At 43.1% G+C, this 21,590-nt stretch overlaps 1 protein-coding gene across 3 annotated transcripts in view; it reads right to left on the bottom strand.

Moving 5' to 3' along the window:
* Nucleotides 1-1,728: 1,728 nt before the first annotated feature.
* The window catches only part of CAMK2A (calcium/calmodulin dependent protein kinase II alpha), a 614,478-nt gene continuing 594,616 nt past the window's right edge, over nt 1,729-21,590 (bottom strand). For all 3 annotated transcript variants that reach the window (XM_085617723.1, XM_085617725.1, XM_085617726.1), the window contains one exon: nt 1,729-7,347. In XM_085617723.1, coding sequence (XP_085473849.1) covers nt 7,344-7,347 — 4 coding nt within the window. In that variant the 3' untranslated portion in view covers nt 1,729-7,343. The remainder of the gene's footprint in view (nt 7,348-21,590) is intronic.

Genomic DNA, 21,590 nt, shown 5'->3' with positions numbered 1-21,590 from the left:
AAAGGGACCCTGAGAATGGAACTGTTAAGTCCTTTTTGACCACTTTATGGTCTCTTGGCCAAGTATCTGAAGATAAGAAACAACATTAAAAGTTGAGGTGGGCGGTAAACTCTGCTCCTCTGGCAGACTTCGCAGAGTTTTTCCCAACCAGTGCGTGAGAGTTTTTTCTCACGCATGACTCAACAATGGTAAGTTGGAGAGCACAAATGAGAAAATCAAGCGCTAGACCACCTCTCGGCGAGATTTCTCAACGGGGGCGGTCGCAGCAGGTTGCCACCTTGAGAAAGAAGCCACTTGGGGTGTGAAAGCTGCTGCTCGTATTGAAAATTTGCTTGAGTGGCAAAAAGAAGCAGCGCCATCTGGTGCGCAGCATGGTGCTGTTTGAGCTGATTTTATAGTGCAGGACAAGCTCCCATCACTAAAAATCAGCACAAGTACGCGAGTTACGCCCAGGCTAAATTAAAAGCTGGAGTGTAATCCTGTGGCAATTCAAATTGTCTATAAAATGTGCCAAGTTCGTCACCCTAAGGATGTATGCTAGTATTACCGGCTCAAGATAAAGCTGTCCGAGACTTAGTCGAAACATTAATTTATAAATAGTAGGTCTTTTTAGTTTAGCTACATCCACAAAGTAATGACTGTTCCAGACTTAGAAATAGAATGATATGAGAAGCAATGCTACTCCAAAAAGCATTAAAAATACGTTATTGAGAATTTTTCAGAGGTTTAGTTGGGAAATAGCAGATCCTCCCTCGCCCACCTCTCCTCCCCAATTGCCAAATTAAAGGTCTTTTTCTTGGGTCAATTATTTCTTCTTTTCACTCGCTTCACATATTGTAAAATATATTGTGACGTATTAAATGAATGAATTTGATTCTCGGAATGGGAGATGTACTGCTCTTATCTACCACAAACTTGGATATTATACATTTGCCTGCACGATTCTCCCCAGGTAATTTTCAAATTACATTTTTGTTGGGTCTTTTTTAATTTTGGTGTTCCAAGCTGAGCAAGCTCGTCAAATATCAATACCTTCCCGCTTTGGTGTAAAAGTTAGATCCTTAACAGCGAGAGTGAACTAAAGTGAAATGCCTGTTTCGTGTGCAGCTTTCCTTTTATTTTTAGATAAAATGTACCTTTTGTGTTTTGGGGGTTTTCCTTTACTCTTTTTTACTCTTTTAGTTTATTTGTGTGCTTGGATGAGTTCATATAGAGATGCACTTCAAAAGTTCTATCCTTCCTGAGAATCAAATACATTCAGCGCTCTCCATTTACTACAAGACATCTTTTAGAGATATTACTGTATTTCTGCAGGGACTATCGAAGGATTATTTTAAAATAAGTTCCTAAACTTTCAAGTAAATAAAGAAAACAAAGTAAATCATCCCGTCAACAAAAACAAGCTTTTCTATTTGGCATGAATGTGACTGTTATGAATCTATACTTTTACTGGAAGCAAATTCTATCACGGCCTCTCTCACTGTGTAAAGAAGCCAATCATCTCAACTGCCTTGTGAGACAACCACCCTTCAGAAAGAATGTCAACATGCAGGGATTCAACTATTGCGCCCGATGGTATGATACACTATTTAACTATCCAAAAACAGAGACACGATGATTTTTAGTGATGTGATGGGTTCCTCTGAAGGCCTACCTAGAATAAACCAGATCTTCCACAGATAACAGCAATAGAACATGACAACAAAAAAGAAAACATTCAAAATTAAAAACCATGGTAGAGTGATTTCATTGGGAAGGAGTCATTTGTGATATCAGATCCTTGAGCCCCAAGCCAGCTGACCAACCCATTCCTCTCACCCTAGGTCACTGCTTTACTCCAGATGTCCACTGACGTCACTGCGGACCATGGCATTAACATGAAACGCTTTTATCAACTCCTGAGCGAGAGCGGCAAAATATTCATTCTAGCGCTCTGAAAAACAGAGAGGCACAGCACCGGCTAGAGCACACATGACACCAAGATCAAATACATACCCTTGTCTCTCTTTAAAGCAAACATATTATTGTGTGATTTTCAATTACAATGATATCAAGTAAAAACCTCATGCAAGGGAGTGGGTGCAGTTGTGATTCCTCTGAGAGTGCAATTCCATTGCAGTCATCAAACACTAGCCATTGTCAGGCGTCCAACATCAGTCACTGTTCAATGCGCTGGAACGGCAACCAAAACTTGTTGGTGTGTGTTGCCATTATGAGGCACGAAGCGCGTAGTAGCTGACGCAACAGCAAGCAGTCTGTGTCAGCTTCTTTGTGGCTCTCATTTTGCTGAGAGTCTGATCGGCCTTTGGCGATGCACTGAATCAAAGTTAATCAGATGTTGACCAAAATAGGAATTCATGTAATAATAATGTCCATTGGTTGATAGTTTGACATGGAACTTTGAAGTTAGAAATTGGTCTCCGATTATTGACATTGTTGCTTCTGGGAAAACACCAAACATCAGGCCAAACAAAAAAAAGCCTCTTGTGAATGTATTTAACTTTGCTTAGAACAGTTGTTATCCACTCGGGAAACATATTAGTTCACTCATCTGAAAAACATTACCAGCAGCCAGTTCTCCCCAACTACCCCAAACTCTTCTTTGGCTGACAATTATCGAATTAGGATAAAATAAAGGTAGGACAATCACTTCCTTCCTACCATGTTTGATCTGTCATTAGGTGGATACGTCAGGAAGAAGAGACATTGGCCAATTAAAAAAGAACAAGTGGGGGCCTTCAGTGACTCACCTAATATTGCATCTGATTTAGCTTCCATTTTAGAACATGGCAATTTGATGGCTACAAGGACATTACTCCTTTTGCTAGATGGGTGTTAACCAGAATAAGGGATACCTACAGTACAATAATATCACTGTCATTTAGCCTTCTCTTCATAAAAGTTAATTGAACCCGAAAACTATCCCAGCTAAATTTTATATTTGGAATTATCAGAAACTTTGAAAGCTCATAGCAGACTCCAACAATACAGCAGTACATCAAAATATGCAAAGAATATCATTCATTTTCAAATCCAGAAAGACGTCCTGCAACTGTAAGGAAAAATAAGGCTTCACTGAAAACCATAAATGGTTGATCCTTATATCCCAATTTTCAATTTTGCTCCTACTTCCAATGATAAATAACGACCAATCATATTTAAAAGAACACTCTCAAGGACCACGTCTCCCTAAAACCACAGAAAATGTAAACAATCATATAAGACGCCTAGTCATTACATAAAGTACCACTTTCAGGAAGTAATATTAATCAATCGACAGACACACCAATTCATATATTTTTTAAATAAACATGCATACAAATAAATAAGTTAATAATAGTGTTGGTTATCTTGATACAATCAAGTTTTTTCAAAAATGTTATTACTAAAGCTCACATAGTCACTCACTGCTGAACGTTCTCTTATTTTGTCCACTTTCATGTGATTTATTGTATGGCAACCCCCTTTATTGTCCTTTGGCATCAGATATGTATTTTGAGCACAGTTCACAGAATGAGCTAGTATTAAAGGTTTAATCCAAGAGATGGGGATGACTTTTCAAAGTTTATGTAGCATGCGGACAGGAGGATAGTTGAAAACTCTGAAGAACCTACTCAAGAGACCTTACTAATCAATTTCTGGTATGTTTCAATAACCTGAAAATGAGATTGAAGTATTTTGAAGTTCAAATATAGCTAACCTTTTTTAAGTGTTATAATGGTTTTCCAAATGTGTTAATCCAATTTAACAATAATGAAATTGCAGGAGGAAATATGTGAATAGTGTGAGAAATATGACATATCTGATACACTTGCAAAGTGTCTAACAAATTTAAATTAAGCAATTAATATATTACTGTTCTCAAAAGTATCTGGCCACCTATGAAAGGTCTTGGTTATTGCCAAAGTATTATATGTGAAAGTGCTGCAAAAGTGTGCCATACTCGTATCGTCTACTAAAAGTATCACTAGAGATCAAGAGTGATTTACCATGCCAGTGCAAAATCAAATAGTTCTTCAAACAAGAAATATTGCCAAAATACGGGCAAACTAATATCACATTCTCACCAAATTATTAACCTGACTAGTGTCATTTACAGTGCGATTTTCAAAAGCATTATGTCAACCAAATCATTTTTCTAAACTAAAACATAACTAATTAATTTTTCCTAAACAAATCAACACATAAACAATCACGAAGTGATTTGCATATAAAAGATAAATACAATAGGGCCTGCCTAATGGCAAAGTTGAAGAGGAGTGCCCCTGCAATTTTCATACCTCTACCCCTCAAAGTCGTAAGGTGCTGCAGTGATAGCAGGATCTGAATCAAGGGAGTAGAATTACTGAGCAGCGCTGCGCTCCACAAATAAATCTCTCTCAATGCCTCTCCTGTAAATTAATGAGACATTTGCTTCTGCCCTCAAATGTAGGTGGATACCATATAGCTGAAAGACAGCTACATTATTAGAGAACTGACCTTAAAGTATATACCACACTGCTTGGAGGAGGCAACTACTTCATCTGTTGGCTGTAAGAGGGGCTCCTATATCTCAAAGACAACCCTCAACTGATCTCCCCTGAAAGAGGAGACAACATTGCTCCAGGGAATGGAGGGACTCAGGATTTTCTGAGGTTTTTTAATGAGTCTTCGGAGAAGCCAGTATATGGATACATATGCAATGAAGGTACTGCAAGTCAGATACCTGGGTGTAGTTTAAGTGACAAAGAATAACGTTTTGTGCCAGAAAGACTCTGAGCACACAGTCGTACAAAAACACATCCGACCATATATATGGTTGCTGGTGAGACTTTATAATCTGTTGCCTATGGACCCGCTCCAGCCGTTACATCTCTGTGCCAGACAGCAGCATGAAAATAAATTAGTGGAAACAAACCTTTCGTCTTACTAACCAAAGTCAAAAATTCAGTCTGAAAACATAACAATTAAATGTTTAGCGAAATAATAATAACATATCTCAGTTCTCGCCTACCAGTGATGCCATTTTGCAAAGCTGCAAAACTGCTGCATATGCCACATTTCCAAAAGACACAGGAGGTGGTGTCATGCCTTAGCAGGGTATGTGCCACTAAAACAGACCTCTCACTTCTTCCCATGGGTACGATGTGCTCTTAAGTTTCTGCCGTGATTTGCTTTCAGAAGCACAGGAATCAAAAATATCTTTCACATTGGTGAATCGTAATTCTGAAAAATTCTACCATTATATCAACTTAGACTAAACTTCTCAGCCCTTGGTTTTATACAATGAAGACGTCTGTCTACAAGAGACTTTTTCTGGAAGCAGCTAAAAGGAGACCTTCTCAGCTGTAATATCAATCTTAAAAAAGAATACATGAAAAAAGAAGAAAAGTAAGGTGGGTATAACCTCCATCCTGCCTCTGAGGCCTGAAGCCTTTTTTGAGCTGAGTAGTGTTGTGTTGCGTTGTGGCTCCTTAACAAACTATTAAAAATGTTGAGTGTGAAACATTCCATTCCATTGAAAAGTGGCACCAACTTTCAAAGATCAGTCTGTGTTTTTCTTTTCTTGTTTTTGATGTTGTTTTTGGACGCAGTAGCCGGACTGGGTAAAGGAAACATGTTTTAAAAACCGGAGGAACGATAAACTATACCCAGAGACAACAAAGAGGTGCCTTTTTGCTGACACCTTACTCCTATGCTCAGATCATACCAAACTTTTAGGACAGAAGATTATTGTATGACGTTTGTGTCAAGGGCTTTATCTTCCCTTTTGTTTTGATTTACTCAAAATATAGAATAAACCATTTCTTGAGATACGTTGGCCCATTAGTTGTGTGATTGAGTTGTACTGGGTTTTCAATTTACTTTGAATGTCTTTATGTAATTTATTTTGCTCCTGTTCCGAATCTCCAAATTAACTACTTTTATGAGCATTCCTGGTGAGCCAATAGCCAGCACCTCTTGGGAATGTTTTTTTTGCCAATTTCCTTTAACGCCTTTTTTATCCAGGCAATATACTGTATAAAATAATAGTTGATATAGAAAAAACGTTATGTACTTTACAGGTGTATTATGTTTAAATAAACAAAAAAGTATGGCGCCCTTACTGTGATAGGTACAGAGAGGTGGAGGAAGAAACTGATGTGTTACTCAGGATTTACTAAACTCAGCATAGTTGAAACCTATCATTGGGAATTTGGAAAAAGGGCAGAGTAAAGAGAAAATAGGAAATACAACTAAATTATTTAGGGGAGGAAGACAACGCTTACAAGTTTATACTTTAGTACACTCGGCATTGTTCTGTCATAATTCATACCGAGAACAACCAAATGATATATTGAAGAACTGTCCTAGACCAATTGATTACAGCAGTGGAAAAACACAGTCTGAACTCCAGATGCTAGCTTCACATTGCAGTGCATGGCAATAAAAACACTCATGCTAGGGCATTATCCAGTTAGCAAAGTACATGTGGATAGCAAGTAGTTGAGGCAGCAAACTAAGGCAGCCCGAATGTCCACTATTCACAACAGAGATTTTGCTATGTCTAAGAAATGCAAACATATAAATTTACATTCAAAATTGACCCATATATTCATTTTAATCCTTAACTCTGCTCATACTTCCTCTCTAGACCTTGCTGCGGTTGAACACGGGTGGCGAGGTCAAGGAAAAAGGATGGCAAAGAATTGGAGGATGTGATATGTCCAGCACCAAAATAAATACAATCTACACATTAAACTGTACAGCAATACCAATGTACAAGCGCCTGCATCCTTTCTTTGGCAGAGGTCATTTTTTTGGCTAGAAAGGAAGTGGCGCTGACATAAGGAAAGATGGTTTGGGAGAGCAGGGCAATTGCCAGTCTGGGATAAGTTGGGAAAACTTCTCCAGCTGAGGCAGGTGGCCAGTCAGAGTCCGACAGCTAGACTTGATCCCTCTGTGCCTTCAGAAAACCACAAAGCTAACAAACGTAGTCCCTTTGAGGTGTCTGTATCCACTGCAAAGGGACCGAGAAACCGAGAATGGCATTCTGAGCCACCACAGACCTTTCATCTGGCAAATACAACCTGAAACCTGGTGATCAATGGAAGAAGATTTGCAAAACTGAACTTTGGAGGGTTATTCTTTTGGGTGGAGAGGAACTGTTGGTGGAGTGGAAGTCAGGATGAGATTGGAAGAAAAGGTAAATTGGAGAGGGGAAACTGGCAAACATGGAGATTGGCTTCTACAAGGTGCCAGTTAGAAGCCGCCATCCTTGTCCAGTGGGCTAGATCTTTCCAGTGATGGTTGATGGCCCCCTCTCCTGTGAAGTCCGCTCAAAGCTGTTATCGATCCTGGTTGAAGTCACCGGATGCCACAGCTCAGCTGCAAGAAAGAAGGAAGGGTTATCAATGTTGGGGCATCTGGAACTGTACTTTATGCAATGCTGATTACTAAAGTGAAAGTTGCAAACGTGAGAGGAATTTTGAATGCCCTGCTGGAGATAGAAAGGCCAAAAAATCTATTGGTTGTGAACAGTGAAAAACATATGGGTCAAAGCTGACACATTTCTTTAGGACATTTCTGATATACTAGATTAGTCCTAGCCCTTCCACATGATAACCAAGTAGACCACAAATAGTGTGCCAGTAGTACCCTGAAAGTCACCCCAAGTATCTGCCGTCATTCTAGATTTAACCCTTCCCTAAATACAAACCTCGAGGGATAAGTGTATTTTAGGATTAGTCCACATCTTCCAACAGAACCCATGTCACTGCACATCCCATTGCTGATATACTCATACAATTCTGCAAACCCTATGGACTTTTGTGATTTTAGGCTAGGCCAGTACCTATCCAGAGACTCAGTATCACCTGTGAGTCCTAAGGATCACACGGTGTCCTTGAGCCTGGCGGGCTCAGACCTGCAGATTTCAAAACATGTGTGATATTGGTAAAGACCCATATAGGTACCTAGAGAACCCAGGTCAATGTGTGAAGTTTGGTGTAGACCCATGAACAGTCACCATCTACAAGTCACATATGTGGCATTAATATAGACCAATAAATAACTAGATACTACTGTGTAATTGGACCCATATGCACTTAGAGACTTGGGTGACCTGAGAGATATCTTTATAAGCACAATGTGTGTGATACTGATTCAGACCCATATGTACCTATTGAACCCATGACACCTGTGTGGCGTTGGTATAATCTCACATCTGCAAATAAACTCTGTTGGCTAAAAGAAAAAGTGGTTGAAAATACCACAAAACAGACATTTTACAGCATCAGAATATGCTCTTATTAATTTAGAAGAAAAGTTAACCTGCAAAGAAAGTATTTTGTGGGGAAAGAAGGGAGAAACAGCAAAGTTGCTAGAAGTCCACAATTTTTACAACTTCACGAAGTTCTGGATTGTTCACAATTCCACAGTGAGAATTTAAACTCTACAGAACTTCTGTTTCTATATAGTAAACCTAAAAAAAATTCTGAAAGACTGAATAAAAATTCGAAGCCTTGTATCAACAAGTGTCAACAAACAACAGAAACTGCCCTCTTTCAAATAGCCTCAGGGACAGAATTCAAAATGTTCACAACCAATCTTTCATTACATAACCGGGACCCTGGAGACCTACGGTCTTAGGTGACAAAACATCAACCAGCTAAAAATGGAACTTCATCACACCAGAATGTCCCGCAGATTCCTAAAATGGAGAAGTGATCTGTTCAAGGCAGATGCCTGGTTTAGCTGGGTATTGCCATGGAAAAGCGACTGCTTTACATACAAGAATACATTTCTTTATCTTCAGGTAGAAAATGGAAACTTGCTGCTTCTACCTACAGATGTGAGCAAATATCAATTTCATGATCCAAACATTCTTGAAGTTGAGTAAAATTGAGGGAGTTGCTCCCAATAAGGCAAGGAATTGAGAAAAAAAACTGAAATGAAGAGTTTTTTTCACCAACATATTTTCTTGCTTAAGAAAGGCGAGTCATTCTTAGGGCCTTATTTGCCACTGCAGCAACCTGAATGTAGGAGACTTCAAAATAACTTAGCAGATGGATGATGACTGGAAAGGGTCACTTAGCCATACACAGCTGTAAGCTGTAAGGTATACTCTCTAGTACAGAGTTGTCCATTGCTCTCATCATGAAAGCCCTTTAGCCAATACTTCTACCCAGTCTCCCAGATTTTATGGCAAGGCATGGAGGCCAATATTATGCATATTTCTTTAATTGCAACTCACAGCAGCAACACCAAACAATGTAAAGAATTTAGAACATTTGTTTAACATTCCAAAGTCCATATGTGACAGCCAGCCATATTCCTTCTTTGTTGCTGCTCACAGATAAGTTCGCTCTCATTTCACTCTTCATTTAAATTGTATGGGATGTTTTTTTTTTATAAGTACTTTGTGATTCTAGTTATATCAAGTCATCTTGTGCCTTACTTGTAATACATTACAAACTGTTTAATGATAACTTTTCATGTTTTGTTTGACCCCTCTTTGGGTTAATGTTTTTAAGTAAATCTTGGGGAGTGAATAATTCATTATTTGACCTTATTGGGGTGCTGCATTTTCTCATTGTTCTCCTCGATGCTTGTTATTTTATTTTGAGGTAATTATGGAACTCTTTTTAAAGATTTCACACATGAGCGCGAGCGAGACTGTTTGCTCGAGTCGCGCTACCTTTGCTTCGTTTGACTGTCACGCATGCACCCCGATTGAGGTTTGAACAGGGAGCAAAAGCTTCCGTTCGAACCTTTAATCACAAATTCATTATTTTACCGGACACGACCCTGCCGGGGAAGCGGATTCCTCACCCCTTTCAGCTTTCGGTGTCTCGCGCATAGCGATAAACACGCATCAACCGCCTCCTTCTCTACGCGATTCATTTATTTATTTCTTAACGCGCGCTTCACTTCGAAACATTTGTAACATACTTATGCCTCTCTCCCACAATAGAAACCTCGTTTTTACACAAGTGCCTTGTTTAAATGAATGTTTTATGAATTAAAATTAAGGATCTATATAATATTAAGAATTAAGGGAAAGAAATTACCTCATCACTTCCCCCTTGGTTTTACATGTATTTTGATCCTCATAGGCTACCGTACTTACATCACATGATGCAACAGCCATTTTGAATTGGTCTTTCCTTCCTTTTCTCTATTACTCTGTGGCAGCCATCTTTTGGACAAGCAAAAGTGGCAGAAGCCAATTATTCATTTCTTGTCAGACCGAGCATCAGTGCAACTGTCATCTAGACTTCATCTGAGAATACAGTGAGAAAAGCGAACCAAAATATTCTTTTAGTGATTTTCTGCGAAAAAATGTAATATTTTCAGTGGGATTGTATTTACATGGTTTTGACTTTAACAAATTTAGAGGAGTTTTGTTTTAATTTTGAAGATGGAAAATAACAACGGAAACCATGATGCCCTGGATTTAAAAGTTAAGGGTTGTGTAGATCAGGCTATGTCTGTTCTAGCTTTACAACTTGAGAAAAAACTAGATGATTGTGTTAATAAATTAAAGCACAGGTTTGCGAAAGCTATTCATAATGAGGAACAATTTTGGTCTATGGAGGAAGTTTGCGAAGAACCTCATGCAAGTGGTTCGGGCAAGAAAGTGGTCCGCAAAAGAAAACATATGGCCTCAAAAAAGGATAATTTTTAATGAAGGTGCCTTTAACTTGAAAGGCATTAAGGGTAAAACTCAAAAAGAGTCCATGAAAGAGGATATAAAGGCCGGTATGACTGAGGCTATAAAGGCCAAAAAAGGTGATCACAGGGCAATTGTTTGTGACGAATCCTCGAGTAGCGGGGATATTGTAATTTCATGTTCAGATTTTGGATCCTCGGATGAGGATGACACCCCTTACAAAAAGGTTAAGAAAGATAAAGACACAGATTCTCAAGGTCAAGTTACTGATCCCTTTGGTGAGCTCATGTTTAACCCTAATACAATCCAGCACCCACTCTCTCCACAATGGGTGCCGGCTAAACATGTGGCTCAATACGTAGAGTATTGGATTCGCAAAGAAATGCCTAAAGAGGTCAGGACACATTTGAGATCAGAGTGCCCTAGACACTCACTAGCCAATAAGATCGCATTCACACCCGAACTAGACCCTAAGATGCTCACCTTTCTTAATAAAATGGGTAGAGACCCAAGAAGGGGCCTCGATAAGGGATTAAAGGGGTGCCAAGACCGACTCCTTGATGTCTTTGGCCCCTTGAATAAAATGTTTGATATCTGCGAGGAGGCATATACTCAACAGGGCATAATAAGTGTAGAGGGCTTACGTCAATGGGTCCAAAGGGCCATCTGCTTATTGGGAAATGCTAATGCTTCCCTCTGAATCGTGAGGAGAAAGATTCTCCTAATGAAAATAGACCCGAAATTGGCAGACCTTGCTGGAAAAGAGTCTGAACACTCGGTAAATGGCTTACTCTTTGGTGAAGAGTTTGTAAAAGAAATGGCCAAATACACAGGGGCTTTTAACTCTATCCAAAAAGTTCAGAAGGACATTAGACGAGTTTTTGGCACGGCCGGGAGGATGCGGGCCGATTCCCTGGCCACAGAACTGGTATTTCAAGAGGCTCCTTCTCAAGAGGTGGCTTTAGGGGTGGAAGTTACCACTCAACCTCAAATTTCCCAGGTTTCTACCCTCAGAGACAGAGAGGAGGAAGAGGTCGCTTTAAGGGCGAAAGAAGATCAAGATTCCAAGGTATGTTTTCTAAACGACCCTTTATCTACCCTTGTAAAGGTGGGTGGAAGACTTGCTCTGTTCTTAGACAGATGGAAAGAAATTACCTCGGACCCTTGGGTATTACAGACAGTTTCAGGTTACCAAATAGATTTTGTCGCCAAACCGATTCAGGTAAGGAGACCTCCTCTTCTAAGATTCGCAAAGGAACAAGAAGAATTGGTAACTCAGGAGGTGTTAGAATTGGAAAACGAAGGTGCCATAGAAAAGGCAGAGAATTCTTGTGTTGGGTTTGTAAGCAATCTCTTTTTGGTAGAGAAAAAAGACAAAACAATGAGGCCTGTAATAAACCTGAAGGATGTGAATGAATGGGTAGAAAACAACCATTTCAAAATGGAAGGTATTCACATGCTGAGAGATGTCTTAAGGAAAGGAGATTGGTTGACTCGCCTGGATCTGAAAGATGCCTATCTGACTATTCCAGTTTGCGTACATCAAAGAGATTTCTTGAAATTCCTTTGGAAAGGGACCATGTGAGGTTCAAGAGCCTTCCCTTTGGTTTGACTTCTGCCCCTTGGTGCTTCACAAAAGTGATGCCACCCATAGCTGCTTGGTTACGGTCAAGGGGAATAAGACTAATAATTTATCTGGACGACATTCTCATAATGTCAGTAGACAAGGTTCAAGCTCAGGAACACACGACTCTTGCAGTAAGGGTTATAAAAGATCTGGGTTTCATAGTAAATATAAAGAAATCTTGTCCAGTACCCAGTCAGGGGACTGTATTTCTTGGTTTTCAGATCTCGACCATGGATTGTGTATTGAAATTACCGATGGAAAAAGTCAGGAAGATTCGCAGAGAGGTGCGAAGATTACTAGCATGTGTTTGAGTTCCCCTGAGACAGGTTGCGAGAGTTATAGGACTTCTTACGGCCTCTATTCAGGCGATCTTCCCAGCTCCCCTTCACTACTGTGCACTACAGAGAATGAGAACCTTATACCTGAACAGTGGGGTGAGTTATTCTCAGAAAATCGAAACAGACTCAGAGGCCAAAGAGAAACTAACTTGGTGGTTAGAGAATCTTGTGGTTTGGAACGGGAAGGCAATCTTCGGCCTGACCCCAGATATGATCATATAATCAGACGCGAGCCTTCAGGGCTGGGGTGCCAGCTGCGGATCATTGACTACCGGGGGAAAATGGACAAGGAAAGAGAGCCAAATGCATATCAACTACCTGGAACTCCTGGCAGGCTCATTTGCATTAAAGAGTTTTACAAAGGACAAAGTGAAATGTTGCATTCTTTTAAAGATGGACAACATTTCAGCAGTAAGATATGTGAACAAACTAGGGGGTCCTCGTTCGAAGGCTTTAGCATATTTAGTGAAAGAATTTTGGTATTTCTGCCTACGCAAAAACATCCTGGTCCTAGCTCAGTACTTGCCGGGGAAAAACAATTCCATTGCGGATTGGAATTCACGGCAGCTAAAGGACTTCAGCAATTCGAGGCTAAACAGACAAATATTCTTATCCTTGAATTAAAAGTAGGGTCCTTTCAAACTGGATCTTTTTGCAAATCGAATCAATGCACAGGTTCAGAGGTTCTACAGTTGGAGACCGAACCCAACTGCGGAGGCAGTGGACGCCCTCACCCAAGTTTGGTACGAGTCTCCTTGTTAAATGTTTCCCCCTTTTGCTCTCATTCAGAGAGTCCTATTAAAAGTAAAGAAGAACAGAACGGACATAGTTCTAATAGCCCCTTTTTGGACGTCTCAAGTCTGGTACCCAGATGTTATGGAGATGTTGATTGCAGACCCAGTACTTCTGCCGAATGTTCCGGATCTGCTAACCAACGCAGTGGGGGGTTTTCACGACTTAGTTCTTCAGGGAGATTTAAACCTAATGGCTTGGTTGATTTCGGGAGAGCATGGCAAATGTCAGGCTTATCTCCGGAAGCTTCAAAACTCATTAAAGACTCATGGGCCCCAGGGACCTCTAAGGCCTACAGGTTGGCTTGGGGGAGATGGATTCGTTGGTGTTCTTCGAGGAATTTGGATCTAGTATCAGCTCCTTTAGTTGAAGTTGTTAACTACTTATCAGAGATCTTCCTTAAAGGAAAATCTTATAGTACCATTAGTATTGGAAGGTCAGCAATTTCAGCTGGTCATGAACTGGTAGATAGCGTCCCTATCGGTCAGCACGATGTAGTTAGGACACTCTTGAGAAGTGATAAAATTAAAGCCACTCCTGGGGCAAAATATTTATCTCTTTGAGACGTTGACATCGTCTTGAAGGAGTTGGCGAGTTGGTACGAAAATGAATTTCTAAGTCTCAGAGATCTTTCCTTGAAACTGGTTATGTTGTTGTGTTTAGTTTCCTTCAGGAGAGTTTCAGACGTGAAAGCTTTGATCACAGGACGTCGCTTTGTACCAAGACTATGTCCCGATCAATTTTCTATCCGAGTTTTGATGATTGTAGAAAGCTATGTGTTGTGAGATGTATACGTGAGTATGAAAGGAGGACTGAATCTCTTAGGAACATTTCAGAAACACAACTAATCATTTCCTTCTAGTTTCCACATAAGGCTGTATCTACCCCTACCTTGTCTCGTTGGGTCACAGAGGTCATGAATAGAGCAGGGATCGATTTAAATAAATTTGGTGCACATTCTGCAAGAGGGGCAATGGCCTCTAAGGCCTTCATCTTGGGTGGTGGTTTATCAGCCATTTTAGCCGCCACGGACTGGTCTTCTGACTCTGTGTTTAAGAAGTTTTATTTTAAGCCTGTGGATTGTCCTGTAGGGAATATTATGGCAAGGCTTTAAAAATGCATAATATTGGCCTCCGTGCCTTGCCATAAAATTCAGATTTTCCACAGCATGGGTGGGTAGAAAATCATGATTTTATAAAAGACACGGAGGCTGATATTTTCCCTCCCTGTGTTTTTTCCCTCCCATTTATATATTTTTTTTGTTCTTGAATTTCAGGTGGTGACGTGAAGAAGTAATCTACGGAAGAGATTCTTTTCGTTCTCTGGATTTCTTCACTTACGTTATAAAGTTTTGGAAATGGAGTAAATGTTTTGACTTGTTCGCAGCTTAAAGAAGGAATATGGCTGGCTGGCACAGGATTATATGGACTTTGGAATGTTAAACAAATTTTCTAAATTCTTTACATTGTTTGGTGTTGCTGCTGTGAGTTGCAATTAAAGAAATATGCATAATATCAGCCTCCGTGTCTTTTATAAAATCATGATTTTCTACCCACCCATGCTGTGGAAAATCTGAATAATCCAGGGCATGGTATAAATCAATCAATCAGGATTTGCAATGCGTGGCTAATCACACAATAGGGTATCCAGGGGCTTGCAGGCCCTGGAGGCTTGTTCAAACAGCCAGGTCTTCAGGGCCATTTGGAATTCAGGAACTGAGATAATGGTCTGGGGGTGCACGGAGAGGCTGTTCCAGGTCTTTGCTGCGATGTTGGAGAAGAATCGTCCTCCACTTCTGCTTCGATAGATGTGGGAAGTATGGGCAAGTGAAAGGGAGGTGGAGCGTAGTCTTCTCGATGGTTGGGGGGAGTTCTGGATGTGGTTAATGGAGGCAGGTCCTTAGTTGTATAGAGTCTTGTGGATGTGGGTCACGAGCTAGAATTGGCATCTCTTCTGTATGGGGAGCCAGTGTAGTTTTCTGAGGTGGGGTGTGATGTGGGTTTGTCAGGGTAGGCTAAGGATTAGTCTGGCTACGGCGTTCTTATGGTCTGAATTCTCTGTAGAAAGTGTGCGGTGATTCCCACGTAGAGGGCATTGCAATAGTCCAGTCGGCTGATGATGAGGGCTTGTGTTATAGTGAGTCTCGTGTGTAGGGGTAGCCGCTTGAAGATCTTACCTAGCATGCGCAGAGTGAGGAAGCAGGCAGAGGAGACGGCGTTGATCTGTGATTTTATGGTGAGCTGATTGTCAATGATGATTCTGAGGTTTTTGGCGTGGTTGAAGGGAGTGTGTTACTGCTGTTTCCAAAAATCAGTACTTCTGTCTTGTCTGCGTTAAGCTGCAGGCAGTTGTTCTTCATCCAGTCGGCGACGTTTGTCATGCACTTATGGAAGTTGGTTCTCGTGGTGGTGGTGTCGCAGGTGAGTGAGAGGAAGTTGGATTTTGTCTGCGTAGGTAATTATGTTGAGACCATGGGATCTGACGATGTTGGCCAGCGGGGTAATATATGCATTGAAGAGCATGGGGCTGAGGGATGAGCTCTGGGGGACAAAGCAGGTGATCTCCTTGGGTTCAGAGGTGAAAGATAGGAGGTTGGTCCTCTGGGTTCATGTAGTGAGGAAGCAGGTGATCCATCTGAGAAAGTCCCTTTGGATGCCAATGTGGTGGAGTCTTTCGATCAGTGTGTTGAAGGATACGGTGTTGAAGACTGCCAAGAGGTCGATAAGAATCAAAGCTGCTATTTCTCCTTGGTCGAGGAAGGTTCAGATGTTGTTGGTGGATGCGTTCAGGGCAGTTTTGGTGTTGTGATTGCTGCGGAAGCTGAATTGGGAGGCATTGGGTAGCTGGTTCTGCTCCAGGTGTATCATGAGTTGATTGTTGATGATCTTTTCCAGTACCATCACTGGGAATGGGAACAGGGAGATTGGTCAGTAGTTTTTGAGTTCGCTGGGGATGGTGGAGGGTTTTTTGAGTAGTCTGACTTCAGCGTGTTTCCAGGCATCTGGAAATGTTGCAGTAGTGATAGAGGTATTGAGTAGGGTGTCGAGTTCCTGGCCAATCCTTTGGTTTCTGAGGTTGAAGATGTGGTGTGGGCATGGGTCTGAGGGAGCTCCCAAGAGTATGGATGTCATGGTGGAGGTGGTGTCCTGGGGGAGAGTATGTTCCAGGTGGTCAGTGTGTGGTTTGAGTCGGTTACAGTGGTGGCATATCTACTGGGGAAGAGGGAGGAGCGTAGGTGTGGGTTGGGGTGCGAAGTTTCTGTATTTGGTTGGGATCTTGTCATGAAAGAAGTGGGTGTAAATGCCGCACAGCTCCTTTGAGGGTGTGAAGTTTTCACTGGCAGCCGGGTTGGAGAATTCCTTAACAATGTTGAAAAGCTCTTTGGTGGTTGTTGGCACCAGTAAATTCAACATTGGATTTCTGCCTCCTACCATTGGTGCATGCTGGGAGTTGACGTCCTTTTTTCCAAGGGGGTTAGTATCACTGATTTTGACCCACAGAAATGCTGGGAAATCGAAGTGATATCACACTATTTAGACATCTTATGGCTGCTTAGTGTTGACATCTTAGTGCCATAACAGCTTTTTAGTGCTGAGTAACTGCTGCCTGGGTGCTGGGACGCACCTCTCTATGGCCTGTGACATCCCTGGGTTCTATTGGTGCCTCAGGAGCCCACTTGTCTTGAAAACAAACAGTACCAACTGCTGGTGCGCGAGGTACACCCTTCCCGGACAGCCGACACCCTTCCCTAAAGCCACGCGCTGACACGGATTCATATGCAAGCGTTGAGGGGAATGCTTCTGGAGTCTGATAAAGGCAGAGTCTAATAAAGCGACTGTGTGATGCCTCCCAGTTATAAAGGATTGCTCTGCCACAAAGTGGAGCACTGCAGAACGACAGAAAAAACAAAACAATAAAGAAGTTTGAACAGGACACATGCTGGGCTGTGGCGGTCTTCATCTCTTGTGTGCTTCCCTGAAGGTTCTCTGGCTTTCCCTTGCAAGCCTAACCCCAACACGTGGGGTTAAGACTGCGGCCGGCAGCACACGTCAGGTCCCGACACGGCAGTGCTCAGAAGACAAGGACAGTCAGCCCAGCATGAGCTTGGCTCGCACAGCGGTTACGTACACGCCTGTACTAGTCCAGTAAAAGACTCACATCATGTCTCAGCCACAACAGGCTCCACCCTGCCACCTCCTGCTCCACACACGCATATACTCCTCTGTCACAGCATTGCTGCAGTTCAGTGAGTTGGCAGACCCAGCAAAAGCTATGCTGCGATGACACTCATGGGTCTGGAGGTTAAAAGCACTACTTTATCGCCACAAGTGAATCAGATGGAGCAGTGAATTGATCGCTACTGCTTTATTTTGGAGGGGTGGAGTGGTACGAACTGTTCAAATACCAACCCAACACACGTGGTGATGTGGACTTTGATGCCGCCTTTACCACCATAGACAGAGTAATTTTGACCCCGATAAACACAGTCTAAGAGCAGTTTAAGCTGAGGCAGGTCCAGCCAAGCCGAGGATGAAACCATAAACATCTTTTACGCATGCCTTAGGAAACTGGTAAGCACATGTAGCAACATTGACCAACCTGAGGGCGATCCTGTGATGCATATCCTGCACCAGCCAGGTATCACTCTGGATGCTACTGTGGTGTAGGCATGGTCACATGAGCTGGCAAACAGCCGCACAGATGACATGGAAGTGGCCCTATCGAAGGGGGCGGCCCCGCCAGTTGCGTCTCACACTGGGAGGGTGAAAGAGTAGCACGTAGGTGATATTCAGAGATGACCTGCTTGGCCACAAACCCCTAATTCTCCATGACAACTGAAGGTCAGGTGCAGAAACTGTGGCCTTGCACACCACACACCAGATGTCTGCCCTGCATGAGGGTGAGTGTGCTCTCGCTGCGGACCACTGAACCACTTCGTTAAAGTGTGCCGCAGTGAAGGCAAAGGCCTGAGAAACGTGAACAGTTGTCCATTGATGAGGAGGAGCCAAAAGACCAGCCCCTGCTGAGCAGTCTGAGATTCCAAGAGAAGACAATGCAGTGCTCACCATCTCTTTTGCAGGCAGAAAAGGCAACCGAAAGTGCCCACTGCCCATATGCACTGGGGAGATTGGAAATACGTTCATAAGAGATTTAGAGTGCACAGTGCATCAGTCAACATCATGGCCAACACCTAGCTCAACAAGATAGTACCACACCCCATACTTGCTCAAATCAGAGCAAGGACCTACACATATAGGGGTACGGATCCACTGCTGCTGGTAGGTGTGATGAAAGTGGTGGCTGTGAGCGAAGGCAGATCGACAAAGGCTCGTTTCCACATGACCGAAGGCAACACCAGTACCCTTGTGGGTTGCCACACAGCAGAAGACCTGGGGCTGGTATTCTTTGTCAGGCAGATCCATGAGTCACACGCCACAGTGATCATGCAGGAGTTTCCTCAGCTTTTCAAAGGACTATGATGCTATAAAAACACCAAGGTGCACATCAATGAGACTGTGAGGCAGACAGTGGTCCAAAACTGGAGAGTGCCATTCCACCTGAGGCTGTTAGTGGAGGAGGAACTGCACAACTTGGAGCAGCAAGGGGTGATTGAGAATCTCACTTGGCCCACACCATGGGTCTCGCCCCTTGTGATAGCACCCAAACCCAAGCAGCCTGCATCAATTAGGCTCTTTAATGACAAGTGTCATCCAATAAAGCCTTTTGGCAAGAACGACATATCACCGCGACCATGGATGATACTGTGGCAGACCTCAGGGGCACACAAAGGTTCCCCAAACTTGACCTCAATGCTGGTTACCACCAGCTGGAGTTGGATCAAGCCAGTTATTACATAACGACATTGTTGACATACATGGGCCTCAGGAGATATTGGAGGCTGAACTTTGGCATATCCTCGGCAGCAGAGGTGTTCCAGAAAACCCCCTGTGAGACCATCTCTGGCCTTGTGGATGTCCTAAACATCCGTGATGATATCCTGATTTTCTCTGCGACCCTGGAAGAACACTGCGTACAACTCAGAGTGACACTGGAGAGGTTGGCCAGTTGTGGGCTCACACTCCACAAGAAGAAGTATTCCTTCTACAAGAATTCCATCAACTTTTTGGGGTATGTGTTCTCAACAGAAGAACTGAGGGTGGACCCCAGGAAAGTGGAAGCGATACGGAAAGCATCAACTCCACAGAGCACCATGGAGGTGAGGAGCTTCATTGGGATGGCAACCTACTGTGGCTGGTTCATTCCAAACCTGGCCCCTTTGTCCAAGCCCCTGAGAGCCCTGACATAGTGAGATGCCACCTGGGAATGGATAAAACACACGGACAAAGCATTTTGCCTTGATGCATGCCCGAGCACTGCTGATTGAGGATGCTGCAGAGGCGGCCATGTCGGGCATGAGTCGATCCAAGGTCAAAGAAGCACTTTCCCGGAAACAGTAGAAGAACCTTTTGGAGGGCGCATGATTGCTGACTCCCATCGAACAGGTGATGATGACTCAACTCTGGAAGGTCAGAGATAAACTAAGTGCCAGCAGCGAAGGACTGCTTTTGCAGGCGAGATGCAACATGGCGCGCCGATAACTGTGGGCCAGGGTAGTTGATTTAGCACATCAGGACAACCAAGACGTGGTGAAAACAAAGGCATGACTGCGTGGCAAAGTGTGGTACCTGCTAATGGACACAATGGTAGATGAAAAGTTGCAGGGTTGTCATGCTTGCACGATTTCCAGCAGGGAAACATGGCCTGCCCCATAATAACTGAGGAACTCTGCCTGAGCCCCTGGTCCCGAATCAGAATGGACTTCAGCAGTTTCCCGGATGGGCGAAACGCAGCAGTGCTAATGGACAGTCACAGGAAGTATCTGTTGATGGAACTGGTGCAGTCCACTGCATTTTCAAAGGTAAAGCCTGTCCTTGAGAAAATCTTTGCCATGCCTGAGCTTCCTGAAGAAATCAAAACTGACAATGGGCCCCCTGTTTCCAGGGGAAAGACTTTCTTGAGCTCACTCAACATAATGCACCGAAAGGTGATACCACAATGGCCCCAGACAAATGAGGAAGTGGAGCACTTTATGCGCACATTGAATCGAGTGCTCCGCTTAGGAGTGGATTAGGGCGGCTTCATCAGTTCCTGTGAGCATATCGGCAGACTCAGGATAGCACCACGAACTGTGCACCCTTGGGTTTGCTGCTGCGATGGTCTACCCGGGACAGCATCCCTGCGGGACCCAGCTGGAGGCCAGTTATTTTGGATGTGCAGGCAACACAAGAGAGAAGGAGGAACATCAACAACCGAGCCAGTCAGGCCTGGCAGGCTGCTGCCCCGGCACTATTTGTGGATGATCAAGTAGTCATGCCGGATCGCCACCCTGGGTGAAAATTCCATACACCAATTGAGAAGGAGGTCTGGAAGGTCTTAGACATCCAAGGGACTATGGTCATCGCACAGCGGGGGTGAACTACCAAGTTCAGGAACGTTTCCTGGCTCAAGTGAGTACTCCCCTCACATGAGACGACAACACTGAACAGGATGAGAGGGTGTCTAAAAAACAGTTGGCCACCAACCCCAGTACTTGCACCAGAAGTAGCCCTCACAACCAGCAATGTACGACAGCAAGTGGCTGGCCTGATGTCCCCAGTTGTCAGCAGCCCCGAGGCTCTGTGATAGTGTCACTTACTTTGGCCACACCCTAGGTTGGCGATAGAGAGGAAGGAGTCCGGAACGAGAGGTATGGCATTCACCCTAACCCAGAACCAAGCCAGTTGCTCCGAGACTATGTGTGCATGATGTAGGTACAGTGTGATTTTTGTTTCAGGGTAAAAGTTGGATAGGATGTAGAGTGCCACCCGGCCTCTACTATATAGTGTTGCACCATTTCACCCCGGGGGCCGAGCGAGGCCCAAGCGCTTAAAGGCTGGAGTGACTGCCCCAGGCACGCCAGAGAAACAACATATATCTGTGTAGGTGTCACTCATGATTGCATGCTAGACGCAGGCGGCCTACCTGTTGGCTGGAGGAACAAGGCCTCCACACATGCACTGTCGTCATCAGCAGGGCACTGTAACTTAATTAAACTTAAGCTCAAAAGTGGGTTATCACCCAATCACAATTACAATATGTAAACCAACTGAACAACTATGAAGTGGGAAAAAAGCTGCTAAACTGATCTTCGGTCTTAAGG

This window comes from Triturus cristatus, chromosome 7 (assembly GCF_964204655.1).
Source record: "Triturus cristatus chromosome 7, aTriCri1.1, whole genome shotgun sequence".
Classification (NCBI taxonomy): Eukaryota; Metazoa; Chordata; class Amphibia; order Caudata; family Salamandridae; genus Triturus; species Triturus cristatus.
This window is presented reverse-complemented; position numbering and strand designations above follow the sequence as displayed.